The 17,756-nt window shown below is 39.3% G+C and overlaps 1 protein-coding gene across 6 annotated transcripts in view; it reads left to right on the forward strand.

Annotated features, from left to right (window-relative positions):
- The first annotated feature begins 8,202 nt into the window (after positions 1 to 8,202).
- Positions 8,203 to 17,756, forward strand: part of LOC136858342 (transcription factor SPT20 homolog) — a 615,333-nt gene continuing 605,779 nt past the window's right edge. For all 6 annotated transcript variants that reach the window (XR_010858631.2, XM_067137808.2, XM_067137810.2 and 3 more), the window contains exons 1-2: positions 8,203 to 8,369; positions 8,519 to 8,630. Coding sequence is in view for 5 of the 6 variants with exons in the window: in XM_067137808.2 (XP_066993909.2) it covers positions 8,523 to 8,630 (108 nt within the window). In the remaining variant the exon portion in view is untranslated. The remainder of the gene's footprint in view (positions 8,370 to 8,518; positions 8,631 to 17,756) is intronic.

The raw sequence follows: 17,756 nt of genomic DNA on the forward strand, positions 1-17,756 counted from the left end.
ACTAGGGCCTGTCGCACGACTCCACCTCCTTGGGGTACCTCGTACCCAGTCTCCGATCCCGGAGAATGAGGCCAAGCCCGCCGAGGCGGGGGCCTCCTGGAAGGGGGTGGGTCATGGCGCCGGGCCTCCTTCCTCTCTGCCCGCGCCATGGCCCGGTAGACAGAGCAACTGCGATGGGAGGCCGGGTGGCCCCCCGAGCAGTTGGCGCACACCGGCGCGTCTCTAAGTGTTGCGCAGGCCGTGTAGTAGTGATCACCACCACAGCGGTTGCACCTCACCTCGAGCCCACAGCTGACCTGACGGTGGCCCCACCTCAGACAGCGGAAACACTGCAAGAGCTGCTGAGGGGGACGTTTCACTCTCACCTGACTGCCGCTACCCGCTGAGGTCCTCTCCTGATTGGCTCCTCGGTTGACTGCTGTCCTGGGAGCAGTCCTGGGTTGCGGCTTGGCGGTCCTCTCCTGGTGAGCCAGCGTCGCCTTCTGTTTCCTGGTGCGGCGTCGTCTTCTTCTTCTTCTTCCCGGGGGTTGCTTCTCGGCGGGGGAAGAGGCCTCGTCCTGGTGACCCTCCTCCCGGCCTGGTGACTTGGGCTGGAAACAGGGCAGCGGCGTCTTATATAGCGCAAGAGAAGCAGGGCCGAGAACGTACGAGAACCTCGTGACGTAGTAGAATGCAGGCCAGGAGGTAAAGTCAACAAACAGTCGCTGGTGAGCCGAATGAGTAGACGGAGCAAGATGAGTTGACTTGCAGTATAAACAGCAGCAAGGCGGCGAAGTAGGCAGAAGGTAAGCTCGAACATCAACGTAATAGAATATTTAGGGAGCTCGTAACAAATGACTTTATTAGGTGTTGAGGTAGATTGATCTGGGTGAAGCGAAATATCACGCTTGTGTTTTTTTGGTGACGGTTCGCCTGATGTACTTTCGAATGAGCTCTACTAAAATGTATGGAGACACCATGTGCGGACTGACAGATTTTTTCACAATCGAGACATTTAGGAGTGCGCATCATAGTATTTGCTTCTTCACACTGTTCAGGTGTCTGGGATCACAAACAGAACTACAGCACTTGGAGATAAATAACTAATAATAATATTCCACAAACAGAATTAGGCCTATAACACTTGGAGGTAAACTAGTAATACCTATCGAGTTCGATAGCTGCAGTCGCGTAAGTGAGCCCAGTATCCAGTAATCGGGATATAGTGTGTTCGAGTCCCCAGTCAATCAATCAATCAATCAATCAATCAATCAATCAATCAATCAATCAATCAATCAATCAATCAATCAATCAATCAATCAATCAATCAATCAATCAATCAATCAATCAATCAATCAATCAATCAATCCATCCATCCATCCATCCATCCATCCATCCATCCATCCATCCATCCATCCATCCATCCATCCATCCATCCATCCATCAATCAATCAATCAATCAATCAATCAATCAATCAATCAATCAATCAATCAATCAATCAATCAATCACTACTGATTTGGATTTAGGGCAGTCGCCCTTTTTTTTTAAATGATTACAAGGAAATTGGAAACTTATTGAACATCTCCCTTGGTAAGATATTCCAATCCCTTAGTACACTTTCTATACACGAATATTTGTCCCAATTTGTCCTCTTGAATTCCAGCTTTATCTTCATATTGTGATCTTTCCTACTTTTAAACACACCACTCAAATTTATTCGTCTACAGATGTCCTCCCAGCTCGGAACATACACTTAGTCGAGCAGATTGTCTCCTTTCTCCTAAGTCTTCCCAGTCCAAACTTTGCAACATTATTGTAACGCTACCCTTTTGTCGGAAATCGCCCAGAACAAATCGAGCTGCTTTTCTTTGTATTTTTTTTTCCAGTTCCTGGATCAAGTAATCCTGGTGAGGGTCCCATACACTGGAACCATACTCTAGTTTGGGTTTCACCTGAGACAAGTATGCTCCCTCCTTTAATCCTTAGTACAACCCCTAAATACCATAATATCATGTGCAGAGATCTGTACCCCTTATTTACAATCATATTTATGTGATTACCCCAATGAAGAACATTCATTATATTAATACCTAAGTATTTACAAAGATCCCAAAGAGAAGATTCACCCCATCAACGCAGTGCTCGTAGAGGCGCGCGGCTGAATCTTGCATCCGGGAGATAGTAGGTTCGAATCCCACTGTTGGCAACCCTGAAAATTATTTTCCGTGGTTCCCCATTTTCACACCAGACAAATGCTGGGGCTGTACCTTAATTAAGGCCACGGCCGCTTCTTCCAACGCCTAGCTCTATCCTATCCCATCGTCGCCATAAGAACTATTTGTGTCGGTGCGACGTAAAGCGCCTAGCAAAAAAAACTGAGAGGACTTTTCCTATTTGTGAAACCCACAACCTGACTTTTATCCCCGTTTAACACTATAACATTGCCTACTGTCCATCTCACAACACTATCAATATCATTTTACAGTTGCTCACAATCTTGTAACATATTTATTACTCTGTACAGAATAACATCATCTGCAAAAAGCCTTATCTCTGATTCCACTTCTTTACACATATCATTGATATGTATAAGAAAACATAAAGGTCCAATAGTACTGTCTTAGGGAATTCGCCTCTTAATTATTACAGGGACAGATAAAGCTTCACCTACTTTAATTCTCTGAATTCTATTTCCTAGAAACAGAGCCACCCATTCGGTCACCCTTTTGTCAAGTCCAATTGCACTTATATTTGCCAGTGGTCTCCCGTGATCTAACCTATCAAATGCCTTAGACAGGTCATTAGCGATACAGTCCAATTGACCTCCTAAATCCAGAATATCTGCTATATCTTGCTGGAATCCTACAAGTTGAGCTTCAATGGAATAACCTTCCTAAACCCAAACTGCCTTCTATCAAACCAGTTATTAATTTCGCAAACATGTCTTATATAATAAGAAAGAATGCTTTCCCATAGTTTACATGCAATGCTTGTCAAACTGACTGGCCTGTAATTTTCAGCTTTATGTCTATCACCCTTTCCTTTATATACAGGGGCAACTATAGCAACTCTCCATTCATTTGGTAAATTTCCTTAATGCAAACAATAATCAAACAAGTGCTTCAGATATGGTACAATATCCCAACCCATTGTCTTTAGTATATCTCCAGAAACCTTATCAATTCCAGTTGCTTTTCTAGTTTTCAACTTTTGCAGCTTACTGTAAATGTCATTGCTCTCATTGGTACATTTTAATACTTCTTTAGTTTTAGTCACTTCCTCTATCTGGACATTATACTAGTAACCAAAAATTTTTACATACTGCTGACTGAATACTTCTGCCTTTTGAAGATCCTCGTATACACACTTACCTTGTTTATTAATCATTCCTGGCATGTCCTTCTTGGGACCTGTTTCTGCCTTAAATTACATATACATATTTTAGATAGATATTTATTTCAATAATTAATTCCAAAGAGCCAAAGGCTCATACAGAGGAATTGTACAATGAATAATATATTCAAATGCGGATCTACAAACTCAGATACTTACAATGATAAAAACAGGTGACTTAAACAGTAAAAGTAGAGACATCAATACAGAAAGTGTATAAAATAAAATACCATTCTATAGTTCCTTAATTATACTAAGGTACTTAGACTATTATGTACTACAAGTGAGTAACAATGCAACAGGATTGACAGAGCAGGGCGGGTGATTGTTTTAAACATTACCTATTTATATTTGACCTAAGATGTACCTATTCCATAGATTTTCCATTGCCTTTCCTTTGAAAGTTATTAAAGTGGGGACAATTTTTACGCCAGCAGGAAGTTTGTTGTATGTTTGAATTGCTGAGAATTTACAACTGTTCTTCCCATATTTTGAAGAGTGGATATGATAGAAGGCCAAATCATCTGCATGTCTAGTTTGATACCTGTGGTTGTCTGAATTGGTTATTAAAGTAGTGCTGTGAAATATTGTGTTTCTTTTTATTTTATAGATTAGTGTGACAAAATTAAGCTCTGTAATTATGCTGAGAGGTAGAATTTTGGTCTGAGTGTACAGGTGTAAGTACACTGGGGTGTATAGTGGTAAGTTAAATATGTTCCTTATTGCCTTGCTATGTATCACCATTAGTTCATTCAAGGAAGGCTTCATACATTGTGACCAAATTGCACATAAGTACTGCAAGTGGCTGTGTACTAGTGAATAATAAATTTGTAGGAGGAGGTGTTTACGGATTAAGTATTTAAGTCTTTAGTAACCCAGCAACTGGGGCGATTTTCTTAATTATGTGTTCAACGTGACCATTCCAGGTCAGGTTCTCATCAGTAAATAATCCAAGTTTATTTACTTATTTATTTTTTCTATTTCCGTATCATTTATGGGTAATGTGTCATTATCTGAGGGAGGGATTTTCTGTTTTGTAATAGTTACGCATTTAGTTTTCTGCAGATTCATTGTCAATGTGTTACACTGGTATCAGTGTAAGAGAGTGAGTATGTCCTGCTGCATGCTTTCTAAAACTGTGTCCTTACTTTTGCCCGTATAGAAGATATTGGTGTCATCAGCGTATAATGTGATATAGCCATTTAGATTACATGAAGAAATATCATTTATATAAATGATAAATAAACAGGACCTAGTATGGAACTTTGTGGGACACCATGGGTTACCTAATCGGCGGAGTTCAAGTAATTATTTACGGTAACAAGTTGCTTCCGTCCTGTTAAGTAATTTCGAAACCAATTCAAGGCAAGGCCACGAATTCCAGCCTTTTCTAATTTTCTTAAAATAATACTAGGATCAACCGTATCAAAAGCTTTCCGTGGTTTCCCATTTTCACACCAGGGAAATGCCGGGGTTGTACCTTAATTAAGGCCACGGCCGCTTCCTTACACTTCCTAGACCTTTCCTATCCCGTCGTCGCCATAAGACATACATGTGTCGGTGCGACGTTAAGCAAAATAGTAAAAAATGTCAAAAGCTTTGGTAAGATCAATGAATAAGCCTGCTGCAATGTTGTTGTTGTCTACAGTGGATTGTAACATTGTAATGAGATCAAGAGTAGCTACTTCGGTACTAGACATCTCCCTGAACCTATATTGCCCCTTATAGAAGAAATTATTTTTGTTTAGAAAAGCCAAAATCTTTTCTCCAGAACTGTTTCCATAATTTTGAAAACAATTGATAAAATCGAGATTGCCCTATAGTCACTTGGATTTAGTCTATTCCCTCCCTTAAACACAGGGATCACTTTATCTATCTTTAGTTTATTGGGTATTATACCGGTAGTCAGAGTCTCATTAATGATCTCTACGAGTAATCCTATTATAGGGTCCTTTGCTTTTTTTAATTGTGTGGTAGTAATGTCATCTATTTCGCAGCTATTCATACTTTTAAGGTGGACTTTACTTCAGCTACATCCGTTGGGTACAGGTAAAGGGATTCAAGACTAATAAATTCACTGAAAGGCACAGTATTATGTTCAGGAATACCTAGAGCTAGGTTGTTGGCAATGTTTATAAAAAAGGAGTTGAATGAGTCACACAGAACCTGTTTATCAGTTATTACTTTGCCTTCAATTTCAAGCGTGGTACACGAGACATTCGTTCCTTTTTTATTATGAATGATTTCATTCATTAATTTCGATGTCTGTTTTGAATTGCTATTATGAGATTTGAAAATGTTTGAGTAGTAGCCACGTTTGAGTCTTCCTTTTAATTTAGTTACAGTATTATTACACCTGCAGTATTCTTGTATTTGAAGCATGTTATTCTTGTGAGTAGGATGTTTGAGTTTTGCATGCAAGCAGACTCGTCTCTTTATAAGGGTAAGAAGATCATTAGTGACCCAAGGAATTTTCCTAGGTTTGTTTATGCCCGTTAATGTTGTATTGTGTTTATTAGGACAGCTCATATAATTGTCCTTCTATTGTATTTGGTTAATGAATGAATCATACAATATATCTATGTAGCAACTGTTCGCATATATATCTGAATTGTGTACACCGGTGTTCATGTAGGTATTGCTCGATTCATTCTCCTTACGCCTGCTAGGTATTGTAGAAATATTAGAGTCAGGAGATGTTAGGTGAGTGTTTTGGTTTAGCCATAGCATGTCAAAAACTAAAATATTATGGTCACTTAATTCATTATTAATATTTGCTGCTGTATAGCATAATTCAGAATTATTCGCTGATGTGTGCTCAAGTAAGGTGCTAGCAGAATCACTTATTCGTGCATTGAGCAAAACCATAGCAAGTTAGAAGATTGAGATATTTTCTTTTTAATTGGTAACTGGATAAAACATCAATAATATCACATAGGAGCAGAAATAGCTTGTTAGGACTATTAGGCTAACTGGCGTCTTTAAAAGTAGGAAAGATCACAATATGAAGATGATGTTATAATTCAAGAGAACAAACTGGGGCAAATATTCGTTTATAGGAAGGGGAGTTAGGGATTGCAATAACTTACCAAGGGAGATGATAAATAATTTTCCAATTTCTTTATGATCATTTAAGAAAAGGCTAGGAAAACAACAGATAGGGAGTCAGCCACCTGGGCGACTGTCTTAAATGCAGATCAGTATTGACTGGTTGATTGAAAAAACTCGTGTTTATTGGTAGGTGTCAGATGTTCGTTTATGTAAACAGTTCTAGGGGCAGCCTGAAGACCTACCTCAACCGACTTCATGTTTTTCATCTTCTTGGCCGAAATAAATTCTTGTTTCTTGAGGCGGCTACAAAATTTCACTAGGAGAGGTGGTAGGAATTCAGGCTTTCTAGAGGGTAATCTATGACACACATCGATATCACAATCGTCCACTTGGACATCGAGTGCTTTACCAAAACATTTCAGTATTGAAAGTGGATTTTCATCGTGAACTTGTGGCAGGCCGTGGATTTCCAAATTTTTTCTTCGAACATATTGTTGCAGTTCTTGGTTTTCTGTCTTTAGTTTTACCACTTCTGCTTGTGTTATTTCACTAGATCATTTACCTTGCGTTTTAACATTGCGATTTCAGACATCACCATCTTGAAGTCTTCTGTAATTTCCGAAGAGAATCTTTTACCTCGTCGAACGAGTCCGCACAAAATCACCTTGCCTTTTGAATATCGCCTTGCTCCGTTCCTATTGCCTCAAGTTTTGAAAGACTTTTATGAATATCTCTAACACGTGATCTACATCACTAACGTTAGACACACACTCATTACTAACACATGCCGTATCGTCACACCTTTCCCAGTACCATTTTTTCGACTTATCATCAATAAGATTCCTGAAATCTTTCTTATTGATTTTTACACATACTCTATGATGCCTTTTACGACACTTTCTGTCACATATTATGTAATCATCTTATGATTTTATGTTAGCGTTGCACAAGCCACACACACACACACACACACACACGACTGAATTGGATCCGCCATTAGACTTCAAATATCATTCCATTTTCACTAAAATTTGTATGGCCGCCAATTATGTTTGCCTTCATGTTATAATTAGCTCACTTTTTTGCTGGATTCAATATCCTAGTACGTTCCTTCAATTTCTCTTACTTCCACAGCCATTTCTAACTCCATTTTTGTTGGCAGGCCTGAAGATTGTTTTCCGTGGTTACCACATTTCACACCAGGCAAATGCCGGGGCTGTACCTTAGTTAAGGCCACGGTCGCTTCTTTCCACTTCCTAGGCCTTTCCTCTCCCATTGTCATTATAAGACTTATCTGTGTCGGTGCGACGTAAAGCAATTAGCAAATAGCGAAAAATAACTTAATACCCAATAATTCTTCACAGACAGAACTATAGCACTGCAATTGAAAGTTACTTTCTGATGTTCTTTAACACATTAAAGTATAAACTGACAATAATTACATATCCAAAGCTCGTATCCACTCTCATATTTAGTTTTTGGTTTGCCGGACGCCACGCCATATTCCCATTAATCAAAACCTGCCTTGAGGTCTGAGAGTTGCAGTTGGTCTTCGTATAAGGTAGGTGAACAATCTATAGGGGATCTGCCACCTAGGCGACAGCGTAATTACTGATCATTAATTATTGATACCAGCGCCACGTAGTCGAAGAAACATAGTACTCATCGCCAGTAATCATTCTACTTTTGCTTTATTCCTTGATCTTCACCGCCTTCTCGCCTGTTTTCGATCCATATCTGTTAATTTTGTAATGTAAGAAGATTGGTGTATTTATTCTTGGAATATGTCACAAAAGTTTCTTGCTGTTTTGTGTTGTTCGTGAATTATTTTCTGTATGTGCGTGTATTATACCTTCCAGTGAATTTAAATGTTATTGTCAGGTTATAATGAGTGGATTGGGACTTAGGAAAGAAGAAAAGAAGTTCAGATATTGTGTAGTGAAGGTAAAACCCTGTAACATAATCTTTCAGGTTAAAGTTCTATTACAAGTGTCTTGTTTATGAACGCCGCTTTGATGGCTGTTCGAAAGAGGCCTGTAATTAATCGGACGTCTCTGGAATTAAATATATTCTTGAGCTAATTTTGATTGCAGGGCTATGAACAACCGACGTAGTTTAGAAGCAGCTTGTGAGGCTGCAGCCAAGGTTAACGCTGTACTTTTAGCCAAAGGAAAGTTAAAGCACTTTTCGCCGCAAATTATTAAGGTAATTCATTATTTCCTGTTAATGTTTTATTAGCATGAACAATATTGTAAATCTCTGAAGTTCTTGTATTATGCCTAGACCCTATCATTAAATAATGTTATTCGGTTCATCATGTTGGCTACTTTTCAACGGTAATCGTAGTTGTATTAGGCTATATCTTGACACTTCATTAATTTCACCTTGCTATGTCCTTTGGTGAGATTGAAGTCAGGAAGGACATCGAGCCGCAAAACCTTGCCACGAAGAATTGTATAGCTTGATACCTAACTCAACTCCAACAGGACAACTGTTGGACACACACTTATGCAAGGTTCTTAAACACTACTAAAGGTTGGGCTCAACGCAAGACGAGCTGCTATTGTAATTTATTAAATAGAAAGCGCGCAATGTGCATGATACATACTAATGCAATTCTACTATTACTCACTACAAAGTTGCCGTATGGAGATAGTCCGTTTATTACGCGCTAGAGCATGATATCTGTCACATTGGCCCCCACACCATTTACACTTGCAGTCTGAGGTTGGGTCTTGGAATTTTATAGTTGTACACAGCTTGAAGTGAAAACCATGTACCGCAAAACGGGTAATCGTATGCCTCATTTCATAGTTAGTGCTTTTCCATTCATTAGATGTCATAGCTTCTGTGGCGTAGAATTCTATAGGAATATTCCTCTTCTTTTCATACAGATTCTGTAATAGTGTGCTTTGCTGTGTACACGGCAACGTCATTTTGATATCTCACTTCCTCGATGAAGAATGGTTCCCTAGCCATCTCATATACCAATCTTGCCCGGTAATATTTTGAGACACATAGGACTCTCTTTGAGTAAAGGGATTTTACTTGTTCCAGCTTTACTAGGTTGTTCTTAGTTAAGAATTCCCACGTGAGTTCTAAACCATAAGTAACTATTGGAATTATCTTGAGTTTGAATAACTTGATTGCTGTTGAATAACGAAATGACGTCACCGTAGGAGCAAAGTAACCGAGCCCTGAGCACACGACACACAAATCAGTAGGAAACTCACAACAACATCAAACGTTAACAGTCTCAAAACTCACAGCAGATCAGACATTAAGATTACTGTTGTTATAAGATGGAAAGATGGTACAGCATAGTTAGTTTTCATTATTTATATTACAAATAAGGGGTAAATGTAATATGTGAATACCTGGCGGTACACTGACCAACGCTTGAAATTTATTAACATTACCAAGTTCCTCTATAGTTTAAGGAGGTTACGCGCTCTCAATCTCTAAACATAAATATTTAGAGATATGAAATATTTGTAATATAATATTAAATTTGACAAAAAAAGCATACGATATACTGACACACTTCGGCAGGTATTGAGTTTAAAGCTACCACGTATTATAACAGCAGCAGGAGCAAGTTCATATTCGAAACCATGCAAAGATGTTTGTTCGATAGATGCAGAGTGGGTCTCGGCCCATAAGTGGCCACGGCTGGCCCTGGTCCAACAGCTCTGCACTCTGACTGGCCAACTGAGCAAAGGAGGGGTGGCCATGGCTCTGCCATGACTACGCCTCTGCATTTGGGAGATAGGATAGGGCTGGACCTCATGGCTGGCCCGAACCGTCGGCTGTTCTGAGAATGATTTTACGTGGTTTTCCATTCTCTTGTGCTAAGGTGAATGTCGGGATAGTTCCTAGTATAAGCCACGGCCGCCAAACCCCTCACCTTCTCCGAGCATCTCCTTCACTGTCACAAATCTGCCAGCCTGAGAGACGGCGTCACCATCTAAGAAGCCCACCTCCCCCTTCACGGGAGGATTGAAAACATTTTATTAGTATAGATGTTTCTACTTTTAAAAATTACAGAATAAGAAAGAACAAGGAAAACATTTCATTAGAACACAGTTCTACCTGTGATGTCGGATGTCATGAAGTGGTTGCTTTTGACAACGAAATCCACTATCGTGCCTTTCGCCGATGAGCTTCAATGGATTACTGAGTCCTTGCCCGAATGTTCATTTGTCGCATGTGTATGAATGTTCTCGTTGTAACATACATTTTTACTATTTCTGGTGGCACAGCAAGGAATTTACTGCTAATTATTTGACACAGTTTACATATTATATAATAATAGTAGGTACCGTTACACATGACAGTTCAGCACGTCCTTGAGTGTACATGAAAATTAACTCAAATTCCGTTATTTGGTTTAGCCATTCTTCCGATGGAATGAGTAGACCTGCCCGAGATAACACTTCTAACCATCCTACAGGGTTTGTACCAGAAGAAATGGAAAGCATTTCCCCAGTGGAACTCCCCATTGACCTGTCATATTTCATTGCACGGTAGGCGATGTAGCCAGTGAGGTATCGAAATCCCTCTTTAGGTAATGAATGATACATGATATCTCTTCCTTTCGTCTTTCTGCTGTATGACAAAATGAAATGGCGTATGGCTTTCAGTGCCGGGAGTGTCCGAAGACATGTTCGGCCCGCCATGTGCAGGTCTTTTGATTTGACACCCGTAGGCGACCGGCGCGTCATGAGGAGGATGAAATGATGATGAAGACAACACATACACCCAGCCCCTGTGTCAGAAAAATTAACCAATGATGGTTAAAATTCAAGAACCTGTCGGGAATCTAACCTGGGACCCCTGTGACCAAAGGCCAGCACAGCCATGGAGCAAGACTGCTGTATGACAGACAGCCAGTTACTGTTACACATCTAGGCATTGTTGTCAGTTGTTTTGACGAGTTATCATCTGCTATAACACATTTAAGAAATTTTATTCACACTCAAAGTATCGCAAATAACATGCAAATATATACACGCACAGAAATTTCGCTCCAGCTATTGTTATAATGTTCACGCAACTAACGAAAAGAAAATAAGTTAACCTCGCTGCACGAAACACAGCAACTTATTGGAGATCTCACAGAAAACAAACTACTGTACACATACAACGCAAAATACAGTAGGCCACCATTCAAACCAATTGCAATATTTGGAAAGAAATTACGTGTATATAATACGTGGAAATCTCCTTTTTTTAAATAAGACAGACAGCGTTAAACAACACGTGTGGTTGTGTGCTGCACAGTCACGGTGCTCCTATGATGACGTCACGAGGAGGACGAGGGAAAAGTAACATCTACTGCGCAATCAGTCTGGGCCACCCGTGCACTGATGCTCACTCACTCACTGCTTTTGATTGCAGGAACAAATATTGTGAACTTCGGTAATGATGCGATAGCCTAGTCAATTTTCCGCTTATTCAGTGCCCTAATAATCTTTCCTCTTTCTTCTATTTATTAATGTGAGGACAAACTTAGGTATGTATATGCCAATTCTTCGTTAAGTTTTGACAAAATTAAGTGAACTTGATATGAGCATAAAATTTTAAATATATTTTGTTTTGTTTCTTCGTACAACTTGCTAAATGGCTTTTATCATCCTTTCAAATGGTATGTTCAGATGATGAAAATGTGTTGCTTTGATGGCATATGTCATAGGCCATGTTTTGATGTCAGCTCTTCAGCTTGGTATTGATAGTTAACAGTACTTGTATCTTTTAGTAATTTTTTTGTTTTGACTATGATTGGTCGCACAGTTGCATTGAAATGATGTTTGATGTATTTATTAGCATGCAAAGAGCAAGTCATTGTGCAACATCATTATGATTTGGTTCCATTTAAAATAGTATTTACTGAGCTCGATAGCTGCAGTCGCTTAAGTGCTGCCAGTATCCAGTATTCGGGAGATAGTAGGTTCGAACCCCACTGTCGGCAGTCCTGAAAATGGTTTTCCGTGGTTTCCCATTTTCACACCAGGCAAATGCTGGGACTGTGCCTTAATTAAGGCCACGGCCACTTCCTTCCCACTCCTAGCCCTTCCCTGTCCCATCGTCGCCACAAGACCTATCTGTGTCGGTGCGACGTAAAGCAACTAGCAAAAAAAAAAAAAAAAAAAAAAAAAAAAAGTATTTATTAGCCTGCTAACTGTGTTGTGAGTAGAATTGATTAACAGTTCCTGAATGATTTTTTGGTCACGTGAACAAATCGTATCAATTAAATTTTGGTCCTAAATGAAGGATAATGATTGCTTTCACTCAAATCAACATTAACATTAGCGGTAAATTTATAAATACCATTATTACTAGAGAAATATACACACGTATCTACAGCAAATATTTGCTGTAGACACGACTCTCTTCTGTGTCATTCCGCACCGGCGGATGGGAGTGCTATTCAAAATCAGAACTGGGGAAGATATTCATGTTAATGTGGCTATGGGATTCTATAGGGCCTATCTATTCTTACAGTCTAATTGTAATTGACATAAATCCTAAAAATTTTAATTGTCACTGATAAGTACAACATTATTTTATATATAACAGTTTGTCAATCCACCATTTTACATGTACATTATCGCATCACATACACAGTTCATTCTTTTAAATCTCATTTCCACAATGTAATTCTGCCTTAGGACTTCGGCAAATCCATAAGTGTATCTTAGTTAGGCTGATGATGACCCATATACGGTCAAAACTAGTACCTTGATAATATATTGCCATGTATTAATAAACATTGCAATTACTGTACAGTATTGAGTAGGTGGAATAAACTTTGTATATTATATGTAAATTAAGATCACCCATTACTATCACGTTCCTTTCCTTATCGTTTCCCACATAGCTGATTATCTTATCGAATAATTTTGAATCAGCGTCTCCTCTACCCTTTCCCGGTCTGTACACTCCAAAGACATCAAGTTGCCTATTATCTGTAGAGATGAGCCTTACACCTAGAATTTCATGTTTGTTTTCTTTAACTTTTTCGTAGCACACAAATTCTTCTTTCACCAGAATGAATACTCCCCCTCCTACCATTCCTATCCTATCTCTACGATACACACTCCAGTTCTGTGAGAAAATTTCTGCATCCATTATATAATTTTTCAGCCATGATTCAACTCCTATTACAATATTTGATAAGTATATATCTATTAAATTAGTTAATTATATTCCTTTCTTTACAGTACTTCTACAGTTGAGCACTAACATTTTTGTCATCCCTACTTGATTTCCATTTCCCTGTTCCCTTAACACCGCTCCCTAGGCCATCCTGTTTCCCTGAATGTACCTCCCTATAACCTTTCTAAACAAATTTCCCAACTTATGTACCAGTGCGGTTTAAGTGAAGGCCATCTGAGCACACATCCCTATCTCCTACCCACTCATTAGGATCTAGAAATCTCACTCCCAGTTTTCCTCATACCCACTCCATAGTATTTAAATCCCCAATCGCCTTCCAGTCAGTATCCCTCCTACACAGTATTCCACTGATAACAATCTTTGCTTCCTTAAACTTCACCCGTGCTACATTTACCAGGTCTCGCACATCCCCAGCTATGTTGGTACTTATACTTGTCTGTCTTACGTTGTTAATACCAACGTGAAACACTACCACCTTCTCCTTTCCGTCCTCCTTCTCTTCTACTTTCCTCAACATCTGCCTTAACCTAATTCTTGGATAACACACTACCCTCGTACTCTTTCCTCCACACACTTTCCCGACGTGTCTTACAATGGAATCCCCTATGACCAGAGCTTCAACCCTACCCACCTCATTTGATCCCCTATCCCCCTGGTCAGTCCTATCTTTCCTGACAGCTGCAGAAGCTACTTCCTCCTCCCTTTTCTCCATTCCATGACCTTGTTCCACCTGTCTTTTCCTATCCACTACTCCAGGTTTCCTTTTCCTACTGTTTCCCTTTCTCCTACTTTCATACTTCTCTACAACAGTTCCCTGTTCCTCATCTTCCCTCAGTTGTTCTACCTGCAGTGACTCATACCAATTTCTCACAGACACCTGTCTTGAATTCTGATCCTGAATGGAGCTCTTAACTTGCAATCCCCTTCCTCTTAAAACATTAGACCACCTGTCTTCTACAATTCCCCTCTTTCCTTCCAATCTACACCTACTGTGTCCTGTACATTATTTGAAGGAGGCCTACTTCCTTGCTGTCCTCTGAGAGAATCTTAAATATCTCCCTCAAACTCTCAAACTCCTCCCTCATACTCTTTAATGCCTGGCCACATCCACAGTTCCTTGTGTACACTTGCACTCTTTAGCCATTCTTTACAGAATAATGAAAAGAAAAGGAAAAATAAGATAACATTCTGCGCAAAATGAAAGGAAAGAAAAATATTGTCTATGATACTTCACAAAGATCACATGACAATATGATAATTAATATAGGCTACTACTACACTACAGTACTACTTAGTTGTATGATTTTTTGTTCCTAGATCACCCTAGCAGGATGAAAATTGCTATTAATTACTGGAAACATAGAATGAGACACAAGAATTACACAGTTCTAAACTGCAGTTAACCGAGCTCGATAGCTGCAGTCGCTTAAGTGCGGCCAGTATCCAGTAATCGGGAGACAGTGGGTTCGAGCCCTACTGTCGGCAGCCCTGAAGATGGTTTTCCGTGGTTTCCCATTTTCACACCAGGCAAATGCCGGGGCTGTACCTTAATTAAGGCCATGGCCGCTTTCTTCCAATTCCTAGGCCTTTCCTATCCCATCGTCACCCTAAGACCTATCTGTGTCAGAGCGACGTAAAGCAAATAGCAAAAAAAAAAAAAAAAACTGCAGTTAAGTCTACCCTAATTACTACTACAACAGAATTCTAGTTACAGAGTTACTACAGATACCATAGATACTATACTGCACATATATTTCAGAGTAATAGAATAAACACACTAATTTCTAATATGATACTATAATACACTACAATAATTTTAAACTATGTTCAGACATATTCTAATTACAACGGGTTATTACTAAGCACAAACAGAAAAGGAAATTACAATTAAAGTTCAGTATTCGCAAGACTACTCAAAATAATAGAATAAGCACTCTAATTTCTAATAAGTTACTATAATACTCTACAATAATTTTTAAACTACTTTCTGTCGTATCGTAATTACAATAGGTGATTACTAAGCACAAATAGAAATGAAAATTCCAATTAGGCCTAAAGTTAGATATTCGCAAGAACTACTGGTACTCAAGGATTGCCAAGAAAGTTAAACACGTAGACAGATTAATATTAGTACTACTTTATTCTACTATCCTGTAATAGAAATAAAACCTGCCGTTTGCACAAAAATACACTTTGTCGGTAGAATATGGCGTATTTTCCCTCTATAATTAACTAGTAGTATGATGTGTACAAGTGACACAGTAACTTTTTAATTGTCTTTCTTCATTAGGAATCGGCTGGTGTCAATTATATGTGACTTGACTTAATTCCTCTCGTTCCCACTGGAACGTAGGGCATCCGTGAAACGTATCCATTGTGATTGTCGACTTGCCAATGCTTTAACTTCCTTCCAAGTCTTCCCTGCCTCAAAAGCCTCCTCCTCTACAGTCCTCTTCTTCTGTCAAAGTTCTAACATTCCAACAACCAGTTCTTATTTTCCGTTTTGGGCCAAAGTTCATCATCAAGGTATCATCCGTTTTCGTTTCACTTCATTTTCTTTAATAAGTGGATTTAAGATGTGCGAGTTATTAGCCCACAGCACCCGAGCTTGGTGGTGGGGCTGCCACCTGAGCCTCCAAGCCTGCTGTTTTCTGTAGGGGTTGTCTCCCTTAGCCTTTGAAGATCCCTCTTCACCACATGGCAGTGGTTTCCCCCATTTCTTCAACCCCAAGGGAAAAGGGTTAAAGGTCTCCTTCGCTGCATCTGCCATTGAGGACTTCACCAGAGCCCCGTTAGCTGTCACTTTTCAGGGTTCCTGAAGGGTCTTCACAGCCACCGTAGCGGTCCTGGGGCACACACAGTCCCCGCTTTACATCATCCCTACAGGCAGTCCCCTACTTCATGGCGTTGCCCATCTCCCATGACGTGGACGAGGGGTTGGACTTATGGGAGGCCAATTATATGTAGTCCATAGATATTGTAGCCATTTTTCAGTAATAATGGGCTGATATTAAGTAACAGAAGGTTCTTTATAAAAAGGTAGTTCCTCAAAAAATATAAGATTGCATAATAGTATATTGCACTGGGCTCAAATGTACTGTAGTGTGTTAACGTAACAGGAACATGGATCTCATAGAACAGGTTTGTTGTTACAGATGTTGAGATGAAATGTTCACGATCCAAGACGGAACCTACACAAAAAAATATTCTCTAGTTAGAGTAGTGAATAAAGAAATGGGGCAAGGAGGTTTTTAAGTAAAAGACTCACCTCGGGTAACTAGTTGTTGGTTGTAAAGTTGAAGAGGAACTAACTGGCTAATCATACATGCAGCAAATCAGTGGAGAGAGCAGGAAGGGGCAGGGTGTACTAGGTTGGGGGAGGGGAAACAGGGTAGTGGAGGATGTGCGGTCAGGTGAACATGGGGAGCGGTAGGTGTAATATGGAAGCGTGTTGTGTCTTATCTGAAAAATTGATTGGTTTTTAGGTAATTTAATATTGTTTAATATTGTAATAAGCATGTCAAACAGAATTTTAGGTTTCTCGGATAAATCATTGAGATTTAGAATTGGTTTATAATATTGATCAAGTTGAATATAGCATTGTTCAGTAATGTCAAGTATGGGGCCCTTGTTTAACATTTCAGTGATATCTATGTCATGATCTATGCCGTAGGATTTGTGTTTGTAGTCATGCACATGTTGACCTGCCGCGGAGAATATTTTATATTTGATTGCATTCACATGTTCCATGTATTTAATTTTTAAAGACCTATCAGTTTGTCCGACATGTGCTGCTGCAGTCGTTGCAGCAGAATCTGTATACACCCGATTTTTCAAAAGGATTAGAAACATTAATTAAATTGGAGTTGTGTAAGATGTCTGTATTGCTATTGTTCATTCTAAAGGAAATGTTAACTATCTGTTTCTTGAATATGTTCGTGGCACTATAAATATTACAATTAAAGGTGAATGTTGAGAAAATTTTGGATTTAGTTGTTTCTTTAATTAAATTTGATTTAGGGCGGTGTTTAAACTTGTTGATTATACGTTCTATAAAGATTTTATTGTAACCGTTGTGATATGCGATATTACGTATAATGTCTAATTCTTTGTTAAGGTCTGACTTCGACATAGGGACATTAAACACCCGGT

Source organism: Anabrus simplex, chromosome 1 (genome assembly GCF_040414725.1).
Source record: "Anabrus simplex isolate iqAnaSimp1 chromosome 1, ASM4041472v1, whole genome shotgun sequence".
NCBI classification, from domain to species: Eukaryota; Metazoa; Arthropoda; class Insecta; order Orthoptera; family Tettigoniidae; genus Anabrus; species Anabrus simplex.